Below are 16,112 nucleotides of genomic sequence, written 5' to 3' on the forward strand. Positions count from 1 at the left end.
ACACCTAGCAGTTCAGTGTAATATATATACATTCCACAGTTCATTCCTCACTCACCCCTAGAAACAAAGGCACTGCTAGATGAGACTAGTCCACAGTTCTAGAGATGTTCATCTTAAAATTGTATGCCAAAAAACAATTCAATCAACTGTCACAGAATTATCAGCCTAATGGCCAGGTTTACAATATGCTTTCAGTTTTGATTGGCATTGTGGGTGTCTTCCATCTTGAAGAACAGGAAAGGCTAACAATATTTTGCTTCTAGTGATCCCTGTGTATGAGCATCATGGACATTTTATATCATTTTACTAAAAGAAACCGAAGGTACGTGGTGAGGACAGTTTTCATTTATTGTGACACACATTTTTTCTTTAGTCTTGTGCTAAAGTTCTACTTTTCATTTAACTTGCTATCACAGCAAAGTGGTTTGCTGCATCAGTTGATCTGATCTGGAGTGAATACTAGAGATGAAAAGAACTAATATTTCCACTCTGAAGACTTTTGGGAAATGGCAGAGTGATTCCACTCTTCTCTGTCTACACCCTGGTTTGGACTGTAGAATTTGGAATATGGAGTAATGTGTGGCTCCTTTAACTTTGGAAAGGAGTTCCCAGTGTGCTGGGCAGTGTGGGCACCATTCTGAACATGCAACATGGATGCTTGTGTTCTATGTGTGTGTGAGAGAGAGAGGGAAGGAAGTGAAGGACGGTGATGATATACACACATGCATACAGCCATGTTCCAAGGCTTCCAGCATGCTGAAGGGATAGTGTACACTTTGGACAAGATGCTTGCTGTCCTTTTTTTTATATAGTTCACATCTACATGCATTAGTTATGCAGGATTTCAAAGTTGTGTAATTGATTATACTGCAAGTGCCTTGGCCTTGAACTCCCCAATTGTGCAGTAGTTGATTTACTCCCCATCCACAAAGTCAAAAGTGTGAGAGAGGGCTGTAAGCTTGCAGAATGATTATACATGGTACTAGACTCTATATAACCTCTAAGAAAATGCAACCACTTCTGCAACTATTTTTTTTATAGTTTTCTACCTATTTCAATAATGGAACTGGCACCTTCAGTAACATACCAAATTCTCATTCCATTCCAAAATGCTACGAGGACAGCTGCATATTTTGAAGGTAATTTGTGAAAACATTGTATAGAGAGATCATGTAGCACCTTTGAGACTGAGAAAAAGAAAGTGGCAACATGAGTTTTTAGGGCTTCAGTCTACTTCCTCAGATGCATTTGTAAGACTGAGTTAGAGGAGCATCTTGCTTCAGGTTAATAAATGTTAACATACCATCTAATAAATGAGCCATCTTTAATGGTCTACCAAATGGCATTGGAGAGCACACTTCTGCTGCATAGCTCAACTGAATGAGAGAACAAACAAACCAACAAAATGCAATAACCGTAACTTCATCCTTGAGGCTTGGCAGGAAATTAGAGAAGGCAAATGTGCACAAGCATTTAAAAAGAACTAAGTTCCCACTGTAAAGATACGTCTGCTATCCATAATACCTTGCTAACCTGTTAAGACAAATCCTAAGAAATCTCATTCCTTAAATGTGTGGTGAAATGCAGGCATGTGGTGGAGCATGCTCATTGTGACACAATGGAATTCTGATGGAATACAAAAGCATCTGTATTCTAAGACAACTTCAGAACTCATAAGACGAGAGAGAGAGGGAGTCACTGAAAACTTGGGTTGATTTCTGCTTCCCTTCCATTGTTATGATTTCTGTATCACTTCAACTTCTATACTTTCCCCTTATGTCGATCTAGATATAGTAATAAAGGTCATAGTACTACATGCATAATAGAGATGTTACTTATTGGCGGGTTATATGCTGTTTTGATGATGCCTATAAAGTGCTATACAAATGTATGGTGCTATATAAATAAACATTATTAATAATAATGTTATTGTCATGCTTGAGAATGAAAAATATGCATCCTCCCCCCCCCCCCCCCCGTTTAACTGATGGAGTGATGAGGGGATGTGTGTATGTATCTGAGTTTGTATCTTTCTTCATCTAAGAACATGTTCTCTCTATATGTGTATATTTTGCTTCACAATGATCAAAATTGTTTAGCAGAGATCCAGCATTATTATTGCAACTAGGATGACAGTATTCCAGCACTGTAGTTACAATGCCTCTCCAAGCCTTTCTTTACACCATGGCAACATCCTGATCACTGGAGATTAAGACACTGGGAAATGATATCTGTAGCATCCTCCTAGTCATAAGGTGAAACAGATAAATGGAGAAATCCTTCAGGTCCTGATAAAACTGCTTGTCCCATGGCATCCCATCAATGGAAGCATGCTGCAGACTTCATTTCTCACCATCCTGATTACCAGCGCTCCATAAATACTTCAGTTGGGGCACTGTCAGGCAGCAAAGTTAGGTTTTGGGGGTCAGATTCAGTTGTTCATGATGTAACAGTTATGATATTGTAAGTCCATCATATGATTTCATAATTGATAAGCAGCATGTCAGTTGTTTATTTTATGTACAGTATTTTTGCACAAACCAGAAAGACCTTGAGGGAGGGGAGCTTTCATCGTCTCACTCTTGTTCAGGACAGAGAAAAATCTCACACTGATGGTTGATTTAAAAAAAAAAACACCAAAGTTTTAAAAAAGCTAGAGTGTCTTCCTAAGCTGCCACAACATGTTTTGTTGAAAAGAAAAAAAAATATGGTGAATATTCTTTTCAGCACTAATGCATACAATAAATATAGGTCTTTTTTCCCAGTATTCACTCCTTTTCCAGCTTCTTCCAGCACACATTCTAGTTCTTTGATATCAAAGGACAGGCTCACACATGCATGATTATTGCTCAATTGTTGCAGTGTCAAGTGGTGTGCTTGGATACATGTGAATGACCTATCACAGATCAATCACCAAGGCGTGCTCTCTTCTACCACCTCATAGCTATGGAGCTTTTAAATGGCATGAGTTGCACACTGAAGAGCAGATGTTTGTAGTGTGCTTAATAGCTAAGGCTGCAATTTTAAACACTGTTGTCTTGTAATGATCCCATTTGGACTCTATGGGCCTTGCTTTTGGACAGACAATATATGATTGGGCCGGAAATCATATGTATGAACTGCTCCTGTGCATTATAATGCTATAGATATCATGGTAGGTCTGAGGATGAATGCTTGTTCCTTGTCTCTGAAACCTTTTCACTGTCATCAGTTCTTCTGCTCATTTTGCCAACTCTGAATAGTTCCAGTTTGTCTTGGAAAAACCTACTGTTTACTGCATTGCGTTACCAGTGATAACATTGTTTATTTCCTGCTCCCAAATAACAGTTTATTTCATCTTTGAAAATTAGAATACAATACAATACAGGTGATTATTTATAGGAAAACTTTTAGCCAAAAAAAAGTACACAGATTTCAGACATGCGATTGAAATACAGTAAGAAATAATTTAAAAAGCAACATAAAATACAAACATACAATGAAGGGGAAAATATAACAGTTGTATTCTCTTGTGTTTTCATTCACATGAAACAGAGAACAGAACATGAAAAGAAATAACCATGAAAGTGTGTCTGGGGGGAGGAAACTAAGGCAGATGGTAGGAAAGTATGAAATGCAAAAAAGAAAATAATCTAGATTGTATTTTTAAGTACTAAAAATACTCTGGTCCCAAAGCATTTCAACTAACATATACTGAAAGTGTGCAAAGGTACCAGTTATATCAATTGTATCTTGGAGGAAATCCATGCTTATGTGTCACAGGGCCTGACGATACACACTAAACAACGACCACAATTACCTGTAGGCCTTTCCATTGTTTTGCCTTTCCAAAGAAATGTATGTTTCTAGGGTTGGTCTTCAAAGCCAAGGTACACAATCAACATCCCATGTAATATCTCTCTAGTTGCTCTGTACCATTTTAGATTCCATAGAAAACAGCATTGCTAATGTAACACATTTAATAAGGACCGTTTCACATCTTATCAATTTAGCAAGTATATGTCTCTATAATTTATAAATCTTCCATCATTTCTATTCTTTTTCATTACCAAGTGGGAAAAAATACTTTTAAAAAATAGTGTGTATGTTGACTTTTCTATTTGTTGTGGAAACTTGCATTTTTGAAATCGTCTTTATGGTAGTTATGGTATTCTATTTCTTACGTTTTACTGAGAGTCCCAAGGCTGCAGAGTTGTTGTCACATGTTTTGAAGCATGAGACTTACACACACCTTCCATGCAGCCAGGAGCTCAAATGTGTGAGTGCTTCCCTACATTAAAAGAAAAGAAAGAAAAGGAAATACGTGCATTTAAAAAACTAGTATGCCTGGGAAAGTGCCTAGCTTCCACCATGATAGGTTAAATATCCAAGTTATTTAAGACAAGAGGGAACATTTCCAATTTCTGGTGTACCATCGTTTCCACCTAAAGTGGTACTGTCCAACAATGAATGTATTACATAGGTCTGTTATTTGTTAAGCTTGCTGTATGAAAGTTTTAAAAGGTGCTTTTTTAAATTCAAATGTTTTGAGGTAGGTTAGAATACATATACAATTATTCTCCAATGGTATAATTCATATTGATGTTCTGTAGGTGATAAGATGCAAGATGTGTTAAAACAGTGGCCTTGTGGGATGGATGGTTTTCATTCTCTGACAATGCCAGAGGGGCATATAGCAATATTGCAGGAAAATACAACACCTTCCCACTGAATGTTCTGCAAACTGGAGGCTTGTGTAATTATTTCAATAAACTATTGGTTGCAAGGAAGACGAGTGAAGGCACTGACAATGACAAGATGCCACTATTTCAACTTCTGCAGCATTATCTCATGGCTGGTCCTTTCATGGAAGGCATCTAAGAGGCATCTTCAAGGAGTATGGGTTTTGGTTTTTTTAATGGTCTGATAAGAAACAGTTAGGCAAACATGACTCACTCTGATGTTAAAGAGCAATAAAACTGTCATTTCAAGATGATTGTAAGAGAGAGCTGTTTTCATTATTCAGTAGGGGATGGGGATGGGAAGGGAAAAATACTTAGCCAAGCTGCATGACTGTAGATGTAGTTGCTGATAATCTCCATTCTACACAAGTGGCAAAGGAATTACAACTCCTGTCCTCCTTTGCAGTCAGTCTTCCTAAAATTGTTACATCACAATATCTGTTCAAATGTTACACTACTTTATGAAAAATAAGTGTACTGGATACCTTTGCAAACTAAAGGCACAAAAGGCCAGCTTGTTGTCTCACAGAACGTTTGCAATCAAAAGATGTGTTTGTATCTGTGAACAAAATCTTTAACAGAGATGTTAACAAGATGAAGGAGCAATTGCAACAAAAGAAATACTGTGTGACTGTAGCAGAAAATCCATTGTAAAAAAGGACCATTGTTATGAACAGTTTCCCCAGCAATTGTGAAACATGTTCAGAGTGTCAGACAATCTTCCATGGAGGCCTCTCACTGATAGTGTCTAACGTCTGGGTTCCTTATTAACTGCTACAAAATGATGTAGATGTAAATTAGGACAGGTTCAGAGATCTATTTATTTTTTACTACCATGGTTTTCAGATAAAAAAAGTGAGAAATGACAATCTGGTGTTAAAGAACCACAATGTATCTTCACAGAACTGAGGAAATGCATGTTCAATCTATATTCTCAGTGGGAAGCAATGTTGTAAAGGTAGGCAATGCAGTGAATTGTCTTCAAGTCATGCTCTGCTCTGTACTAAAGCTCAACAGGCAAATTAAACTATCATCTGAACATTTTTTTCCTAGTTGGTCGTCATCAAGATTAATGTCTCTCCCTAGAAACTCTCTGATGTGATCTCTACATTCTTGTCATTCTTTCTTATCATACCTTCAACCAAGTTTAGTTTAAAAAGAAATTCTCTAAAAGGAAATCCTCTTGAATCATGCTTGATCAAATCTCATATAGTTGGTGGCCAGAATCCTATATCCCCATCTATGTTAGGTAACTACACATAGCTATGTAGCAGAGGTGCTAAGAAACCCTGTTAGTGAATTGTGAAGATGTGTATCAGGACACCAGTATGAGTAGTCAATGTGCATTGGTGTCGGATGGGCATCAGTCCCATTGTGCATCAGTTTCATTGTGCAACCATCACTTTGCCAGCTCTGTTACAAAGTAACATCACAGAAGATCTCTACTGGATACAGATGTTACAAAACTGCTGAGTTCCAAAGCCCATATAAATAAATCCACTTACAAAAAAACATAATTGTGAAAGAGGATACTAACTGACTGCTCTAAAATTTTGGTGTACGATCCTTCTGATGTTCGCAGGAGACAACTGATTGTCATTCTGCACTATTAGAGAGGTAAGTGAGCATGGTTGAAGGCAAAGATGTTCTTAGGAGTGGACTGTTAGAACTGTTAAGGACTGCTTAGCAATCAGCATTCAGACCTTGATACAAAGAGATAGTCATAGCAGCAAAGCTGCAGTTTCCAAAGCATTCAGCAAACTAGGAACAATCAGAAACACTACTAGAATTTCAGGTATGAATCAAGCAAACAAAGAAATATAAGTAGAATTTCTGTGAGGAAGAATACTAAAGAAGGACAGAATAGTTCTCTTCCTAAGTGAAAGGAAACAGTAATAGGATACTTAGTTAGAACACCTTACAAGTGAAACCCATTACTAGTTGATAGTTGGTGTGTATAGGTGTATACATATATCTGTCTCTGTGTGTGTGTCTTTGTATATGGGAGGGAGGGAGAACATTCTACCACAAATGTTTAGGCAAATAATAATCTCTATACTGTCCCCAGTAGAGCTAGCTGTGCTGAAGTCTAGGGACACACAAGCCAACTCTGCTGGATTCAAAGATGGGAAGATCTCTCTCTCATACACACACACACACACACACACACACACACACACACAGAGAGCTTTATAGTATAAGGTGATCTAATGGTATTCCAGGAAGTAGTTTTTTGTGGGATTTTTGGGCCATGGGGCCATGTTCTAGAAGAGTTTATTCCTTCCAGGAAGTGATGCTATGCTAGGAGACTATGGAGCTTGACAGACAGCCCGACAGACAACCCGCCCCTAGAATCACTGGGTTGGGGATGCAGCAACTGGACACCATGCCCCGGCCTGCTGCATTTTGCGACTCCTATTCCCGGCGCAACAGGTACGCCATAAGGGCCATGGCGTGGCCTTATGATGCCCCTCGTATACAGCACAATTTGGACGCTGCACATGAGCAATGTCATCATGACATGCCCTGTTTGGTTGGGTGCGTACCAAGATGGTGCCACAAGAAGGGCTTGGAGCGTGTCAATGCTCAGCCCTCAGACAACCTTAGTTCGGGTCCAAGTTGGCACAAAGCGCCAGTCTGTCCTGGGCCTTATAGAGAACATAATGTGGCTATAAGTAGATGGAAGACTGTTGTTTTAAAAAAACAAGTTTAAGCCACTAGAAAAATCTGGGTTGTTTGTAAGAATTTTATTTAGGTTTGACATTCTGAATATCACATGTCAAAACTGTTTTTAACAGTGACATTCTTTTATATTAGTGCTGCAAACAAAAGATTCAGGACCATGTAAAACATATTCATCTATGTGTTTTCTTCAAATTAAGTAAACACTATGTGTCCACTGTGTATGAGTACCAAGTTAGCAATAGCAATATTAGCTACATTTCTATACTGCTTCATACTGAACTAAGCAGTCCCTAAGCAGTTTACAATGTGTAAGCTAATTGCCCCCAACAAGCGGGGCACTCATTTAGCGACCTCAGAAAGATGCCAGACTGAGTTGACCCTGGAGCCTCTGGCTAGAATTGAACCCATAACCTTGTGAGTGGGTTGCTGTAGTGCCGGAATTTAATCACTGCACCACCACGGCTCCCTAAATTGGATAATTTAGAAATGTTCATTCTCCAGACAGAACCTATTGTTTTAGAAGTGGCCATGAAAACTACAGAATAAAAAACCTATACCAAAAATTGTCAAGCTTATTAACTGACACTGTCAAGCAATCAAAGAATTAATTGTCTGCATTTAAACCAATTAAATGATTAAGTTTATATACATGTGCATGTCACAAAAAAGCCCATCACAAGAAAGTGAAGGAACTGAGAATGGGAGATAACTTAGTATTTTATAAGGAAAAATGTGTAAACAGAAAGGTCATCCTGCTTAAATTTTTACTATCTTTACTGAGCAATCCAGAGCCAATGTAGTGTGTGTGTGTGTGTGTGTGTGTGTGTGTGTGTGTGCAAGTGTAATTTTAACTTCTAATTTTGCCTTCATTAATTAAGAATGCCCCTACTAATAACTCAGATTGATCATAGGAAAGTTTGCTCAATAGAAAATCCAATTTTCTTCAGTTGTTTTACATGTGAGCAAGCATAAGATTGCACAGTATGGGTACTCTATATATTTATTGAGAAGGAAGGACCAAACTAAATTTGATGAAAGAAATTTGTGATCAAAATCATGGAGCACCAGCCATATGTAGATGTAGACTAGGGCTGAAGGTGGGACAAAAAAGAATTTAACTCATTTCCTGATTTAATTTGCACCCGGCCAATGCTTGCTTTGTGGGGAAAGTTGTACTATGTGGGGGACTTTTCAACCCTCTAGATATTTTGGACATAAACATCCGTTCTGTTTATACCCTCTCTGACAATGCTTCCAGAGGAACATCCCCAGGACTGGCTGTGAAGATTTTTACTCCAATCCATTTCAGATTTAGTTGGTTAATCTGTCAACTGAGAGAACTATAGGTTTTGGTCTTCATATTAACATGTAGCTGTGCATAGACAGAACCTTCTACACATCATTTCCTTACAAATGAAGAATGAGCTCATGACAATCCCGGCTGCATGAGCAACTGAGCAGAGCTATTTTCCTACCAAATAAAACTTCATTTTATGGAGAAAAGAATACATACAAACGGAATCCCTGTTCTGACACTCAAAGCAAAGTACTGAACACTTGAAGGACAAATTGAATGGACAAATAGTGAATAAAAACAAGTGGAATGTTCATGATAAATCACTCTGATTCTTTCCTTTTCTCATTCTCTGCCCAGTTGTGATGTTGTTGTTGTTAAGCAGCTTCAAATCAACTCTAACCTATCACAGGGGTTTCTTGGCAAGATTTATTCAGCGGAGGCTTGCCACTGCCTTTTTCTAAGGATGAGTGTCATCCAGTGGGTTTCCATCAGTCAGCAGAGAGTCAAACTCTATTCTCCCAGGAGTCCAAGTCAAACACTCAAACCACTATATATATGTCAATTATTGCAATACTCCTGGCAACTAGAGAAATAAAAATGGGATGTGATGGGTTTATATTGTCCCCCTGCTGGGTGTGGCTGCTGCTGTAACTCTGTAGTACAAAACATCTGTTCAAGATAAAAGAAAGTTCTAGTGCCTTGATGTCTCAAAGCCTCTCTGAGAGGTAAGGCTGTTAAAGATTTTAATTGATGCAAACAGATGCTGTCTTTCTTGCAAGATATGTCTGTGACAAGCTGATTATTATTGCTTTGAAATACGTGTGAGGAAAACCTTTGATAGCAGGCAATTTCATATTCATTCCATAAGAGATGCTTTAACTAAAAGTCATGTGCTTAATGCTGAAGAGTATTATTTTTAGAAAGAGGGAAGGTGTGTATGTGGGGAGACATCAACCACTCATGAGGTCTTCATGATTAATTTTTGTTGTTAATGAATGGAATAAAGTCATCTGTCTACAAAATAGCATTTTCTACATGGAAAATAATATTTCAATGCCAAATATTAATTCCTGCTGTAATGCTGTAATTGGGAATTTATTCAGTGTAAAATTCACACATGGATGATTTGCATAGAAAACAGCATTTTTCTGCAGAGGAATAAAATATCTACACTGAATTATTATTTTCCATTTATTATTTTCCATATGTAGAAAGTGCTGTTTTCTGTGCAAAACCACCACATATGAATTTGCACAGAATGTCTCCAGAATGGCAAATATTCTCATCAGTCCATAATTCTTTTCATTAGAGTTTCTCAATACTTTAAAAAACATTTTTAAAAACTTTTTTTTCAAATATTTGCAAGTACTATTTCTATATCTCATCTCCTATCAAGACTAGCCATCATAACTATAAATATGAAATGGAAGCTGCAGTCAAATAACACGCCACCCTCACTTTAAATGGCTTACATTTCTCCCCCCAAAACCGATGGTGTTAAAGGCTTGCAGAACATCCATTAAAGGGAACATAGCTTGCCAACTGCATGTGATAGCCCACTAACCTCATGTTCTTATTGCTACCCTGGAACTGCAAAAATTACTGATTAAGCTCTTGAAAGGGGGGATTTTTCTGTCTTGCTGGTTGGGTACTATGATATGAACCCAGAAATACAAAAATGACATTTAAAAAAATAGTCCCGTTTTAGAGGCTGGAGACAAGCTGTAACATTTTTTGAGCTCTTTGCATTTATGGATGTATGACATTGGCACCAACTTGGCAGTTCTCTAATTGGCCAGCAGACAAATGTGAGCTAGGCATGGGTTTGCTTCTGAAGGAATAAGAAGTGTTGTTTATGTGAATTTAAGGCAGCTCTAAACATCCTTGTCTGCCATTCTTAACAGAGGGGCCAAAGGCATGGTCCCTGGGCTACTCTCTTACCCCTAAAGATGGTCTCTCCATGGCAAAGTTGAGGCACAATGGTGGGGCAATGTGGGAATATTTGCAGTGCTGCTGCTGCCCAGGCTGTATCTGCTCTATAAATAAATACAGGACTTTAGTTGCCAGAGCTGTCATTTTGGTACCTCCCATAAAACACAAACATTAGGGATTTTTAATATATATAGAGATATAAAAGATATAACTTTTTTTAAAAAAATGTATTTAAAGGCAGTTATCTTTGTTCATAGTCTAGTGAGCTGAGTTGTGAGAAAGCACTTAGAATTTCCACAGCTTTAGTTTCCTCTCCTTCCCCACTCTGTGTGATTTTATACTTTCCACCCCTAATTGTGATAAGAATAAAAGTTATGGACCTCTTTTGGTGTTTCTTGATGACAACGGTTGCTGCTCCACCACAACTCCAGGGCTGCCACCAAACAGGCCAAGAGCAGGCCTACTGCCAAAATGCAGAAGACCCCTGCAAAACTGTGAAGCTTCAAGGCCTTCCCATCTGTCTGTGCATTGGTATGGCTGTTCAAGTCGCAGCGTCCCATCCGAGGCCACCATTTCTCTTTAAATACATCCAAGTATCCTGCTTCTTGTAATTCTAAAATCCTGCAGAAATTATTTAAGAGAGCAAAAGACATTATTTTTCCGCTGAGAAAATTTACAGATAGGAAATTTGTGACTGAATATTACCAAACAAAGGCTATGCCAGTTGCACAATGAATGAGACTTGAACTCTCAAAAGTTCCACAAAAATCAATGACAGTAACATGAGATTCAGAAAGCTGCAAAATGAAATGAAATATAGAAATATAGCTGAGATCCTGTTCACAAATTGTGACAAATTCAGAGATCAAGAAAATTTGGGGGGTGACACTGTTCAGAAAACAACATGGACATGGCTGAGGATATAAAGACCTGCAGGTTTTCTCATATCTGATGAGAAAGTGTGACTCAGCACACCCCAAAACTCTACTGAGAAAACAGTAAAACCTTGCATGATTTTTCACATTTTGGGCTTTGTTTTGTGAAAATTTCTTTACAAAAATTTCTTTTGGGGGAAAAATATTTTAAAAAACCAAGCCTTTTGCCTAGAAAACAGTGCAAGTTTTGCAAAATACACTGTTTTGTGGGGAATGTAAGATATGTTTATCAATATTCATTTTTGCACTAAAAAATCCTCTCTGAATAACATGATACCAGATTTTGTATGGGGAGATGGACATGTCTCACATAATTAAGTTGCTGTAGTACTCTCTTAAATGTTCTTTGCAAGCTAGACAGCCTCCTTCCAACATGGTTATCATAGAGTAAGGGGATCAGTGATCAGTGGTGATGTGTCCACCATTTTCCTCTTCAGCTGGATGCATTGCAAGGAAGTAATCTGTGTGGACCCCTGGAGATTTCAGATGGCACCTGTTACAGCTAAAAGTAAACAGCTGGATGCATTGCTGCTGATGTCCCTTGATCTTGGAAAAGCTGGAAATGGCCATGTTGCAGGGATGGGGATTGAAAAACAAGGTGGTACAGTGTGCCCACATCATATGTGAGCATGATATACGTGGCTTTCAGCATATGCTGAAAGCTATGCCGGAAGAAGCATTGCTGCACACCAGAAAGAACAATGGGACACACACCTATGGCGAGTGCCTCCATGCGCCGCTGTGGGTACAAGCCCCATTACTTTTAATAGGGCTCAAGCATACACAGAATTTCCCTTAAGCTGGGGTCCAGAATGGATCCCCCACGTAAGGGAAAGGACCACTGTACTTGGGGAAAGCTTTTGTTGCTGCATGGTAAGAATAGAATTCTGTTTCAAGCAGTCACAAAAACAGTGAGCTGTGATGTCATTAGACACCTTACTAACAAGATGCCAGTCAATCCTTTTTTGTTCCAAGGTTGTCCCCCCCCCCAAAAAAAAAATCCCAAAGTGTGAAATATCGTTGAAAAATGTGCAAAAAGATTTACAATCTCAGTCATCAAGGAATTTTTCAAACTATTTCTTTTTACATGAAACAATGATATTTACATCCCTAGATGTAAAATACTTCAATTGCTGAAACACACTTCATAAGAGCAATGGATTTTGTGAAAGAAGTGACAGCATTATGAATAATACTGTAACTGCTCACACGTGTAACATGACATTGAAAAGCAAATTATAAGCAGTAGTTTGCAAATGCTACCTAGCTGTACGTCGGACTTGTATGGGTGTACAACTGCAAATAGCATACCAATCAAGCCCTAACTGTGGATACACAATACACACTGAAGAGATGCAAGGAAATTTCTTAAGGCAGTCTTGTTGTGTAACAGCTTTCAATGTGATATTTATTTATTTATTGCAGCTCCAGTTAGGGATTGCTATGCAAGAGTATGGTGACTGAACCATACTCCATTATTAGGATGTGTTCTGAAATGGGGAAAGGTTTGCTTTTGTGGATACACTAATAATGAAATATTTGATGCTGCAGTAGTATACAGCATTCAATGACATAAACTAGAAGTGACTGAAGTAAAAACCCCTTCCAATGAACACCCAGAGGTTTGCCCTCAACATCAAGCTGTACATGAGTTTGCTTCATGAGAAAAAGCAATAGACTGCATCCTCTTCTGGTGACCAGGGAGAGGTGGAAGAGAACATTAGCAGTTGCAAAATAGTTGCTGTTGCCCCTCTTGTAAAGACCTGTAACATGGATTTAGGGACAGGAGCCTTCTATTCAGTTTTCCCCCCACTTTGCTTTTCTTCTGATATTTGGTTGGAAGTCCCATTAGTAGTTGCACAGAGAAAGTGGTACTGTAATAACAAATGTGCTTGATGTTGCCAGCTGGACCAGCTGGTTGCAGTAATCGTCACCATGAAGCAGAGCTTCAAACTTTTCCTTTAAAGCGTAACCATAATAGCCACAAATAGCACCCATCCAAGGGTTATCAGTTGGTTCCCTACACCCAAGTTTGTTTAAGCAAACTACTTCAAATATAAGTAAATATGTCTATTGTAAAAAATTTAATAATGTATTTCAATGGGGTTCTGGTGTAATACTGCATAGTAAAGCCCCCATGCTCATTAATATTGCTGCAAGTTCCACTGGGGAAAAGTTGTGTTGCTTCTGGGGCCATTTAGCATGCCATAAAAACTGTGAAAAGTACTGACTCGAATGTGTGCATGACTTCAAGTTGCCTTTCACTTATGTCATTCCCATGAGTTTCATATGGTTTTCTTAGGCAAGGAATTACTCAAAGGTGGTTTTGCCAATTCCGTCCCCTGAAATATACCCAATATCTGTCATTTGTTGGCAGTTTCCCATCCAAGTACTAACCAGAGCTGAGCCTAATTAGCTTCCAAGTTGAGAAACTGGTCCTGAAACCAATCCACCATGAACAAGTTCATGTTCAAGCCTCTAAATACCAGGACCCTTGGTTTAACAATGAGAAGTAACTGAAGTTAGGCCAGTTTTCTATTACCTTTGGGAGAAGAGATCCCTGTATGGACTGCCATGTTGGAGTGCTATTCCATATCCTTTGCTACTGATGCTGTTTCCGATGACTGTCACAGAACATTCATCATCTGTCAATGCTGCATATTCCACTACTGCAACATCCCACAAGAATGCATAGTTGCCTTTCTTTGCCTGTGAAAATAACAGCAATTTTATTTTATTTTTAAATTGAACCCTGAAAGTATTTCTCAGTCTTGGGTATGTCCTCCTAGAAATTCTAAGTACACTCTCAGCTCCATGACAGAATTTTGCAATTCTCAGTTTCTGAACAGAGATAATTTTCACTGCAACATAGAAATTATTTAAGACTCCCGCAAAACTTTCACACAAATTATGTCAGACTGTTGACATTCCAAACTCACCTTTCATTTTCATTGTAAGTAAAAGTACTTTATTCTTTATGGCAGTATAAGCTATGGAAAGATATGGAACACAAGTGTCATGTGTGTGTGTGTGTGTGTGTGTATAATTTCATAACATTCCCAACAAAAAGAATTCTCACAAACATCTTCTTGAATTTACTTCCAAGGCTGCAGCTGCAAAAAATTTAAGGCAGAAGGACACTTTGGACAACTCAATTTTTGAAACAGACTTGAGAAGTGACTTCTACTGGTTAGTCAGCATTGGAATGTGCATTTCAGATGTGCATTAAAAAAACGAAGAAATGCCTTTGTAGCCAGACCATGGGCCATGCAGTTCATCTTTCTATTCCCAACAACAGTCAGCAAGATGTCTCTGAAGATTTATAATCAAGGAACCATGGCAATAGTATTTTCCTGTTGTTTCCCCCCAAAATTTGGTATTCAACAAGTATACATCACATGCACATGAAGCTTCTCTTTACCTATCATGGCTAATAGCTACTGAATGGAGGAATGAGGCAGATTGCTTATCTGGCATAATTGCTATCAGAAAGAACACTGACATAGTATATGTAAAGCAGAAGTGTCTTTGACATCTTCATCCTCTCTGGACTCCTCAGTCCACTTTTTTTTTCTGGCCAAACAAAGGATGAATTGCTACTCTTGCAAGTCCTCAGGAGTGGAAATTCACCTTTGAAATAAGTTGCATTCCTTCACTTTGTGACTTTTTATTTTTTAAAAAACTAGCTTTTGAAATCAGAAGTAGACCCCTAGTCATAGGTGGGTTCTTTAGCATTTTGAACAGTTTGGGCATCCCTTGGAGGGTCCTAGAGGCAATACACATCAGCTTTTGTACATGCTGCAGAAAAAATATGTTGGCTACACCTCCCTCAGCCAAGTCAAAAAGCCACAATTGGAAGTTGAGAAAGAACTCCCAAGGAAGGAGTGAGTTTGTTCTGAATCCTGGCTAAGAAAGCTTGTAAATATTTGTTCAGTTTTGAATTCACTCATCGCTACTTTGCTACTCCTAAAGTGTAATTACTTTATATTTACAGTTGGCTAGATTAACAAATTCAATAATATTATTTGATTCTTAATTTAAAACCTGTAGAGGTCTTTACTGTGACAAAGTAAAGCTTTGCAGGTGTGAGAATTAATGGTGCCTTCAGTTTTATTTCAGAAAAACAATGTGCCTCAACTATTGGAATCCTGGAAAACAGTGAGCTAATCAGAGGAAGGCTTTTGTCTAATGTCATGGTAGAGGGAAAAAGTTGTACCCTCCCTCTAGTTTCACTTGTGGCTAATATTGACTTATATTAGTACACACCTACACAAGCTTGTCTGCAAATGTCAACCTTAATTGGGATTCCAAACAGTGAGTGCATGATGTGTGTGATGAATGTAAATCACTTCGGTTAACATAAGATAGAAGCAAGGTCTCTGGAAGAGAATTCGGGTGGGTGATCATTTCACTGGTTAAAGTAATCATTGACTTCCCAGTGCATTTAACTAATATGTTTTAAAGTCTCTTGTGAATGTACAAAGAACAGAGAAACAGATGGCCTGGAGAATCTAATACAAACAAATGAGTTATCATAAACAC

General features: G+C 38.3%; 1 protein-coding gene across 5 annotated transcripts in view; it reads right to left on the minus strand.

Annotated features, from left to right (window-relative positions):
• GRID1 (glutamate ionotropic receptor delta type subunit 1) overlaps positions 1-16,112 on the minus strand; it is an 859,069-nt gene that overhangs the window by 13,909 nt on the left and 829,048 nt on the right. For 3 of the 5 annotated variants that reach the window (XM_089510585.1, XM_089510586.1, XM_089510584.1), the window contains exons 14-15: positions 14,113-14,279; positions 11,016-11,256 (exon numbers count right to left, since the gene is read on the minus strand). In XM_089510585.1, coding sequence (XP_089366711.1) covers positions 11,016-11,256; positions 14,113-14,279 — 408 coding nt within the window. Of the gene's footprint in view, positions 1-10,644; positions 10,740-11,015; positions 11,257-14,112; positions 14,280-16,112 lie in introns of all 5 variants that reach the window. The other 2 variants (XM_089510589.1, XM_089510587.1) reach the window with 2 other exon arrangements.

This window comes from Sceloporus occidentalis, unplaced genomic scaffold (assembly GCF_023333645.1).
Source record: "Sceloporus occidentalis isolate IW3139 unplaced genomic scaffold, rSceOcc1.0.p SCAF_2, whole genome shotgun sequence".
NCBI classification, from domain to species: Eukaryota; Metazoa; Chordata; class Lepidosauria; order Squamata; family Phrynosomatidae; genus Sceloporus; species Sceloporus occidentalis.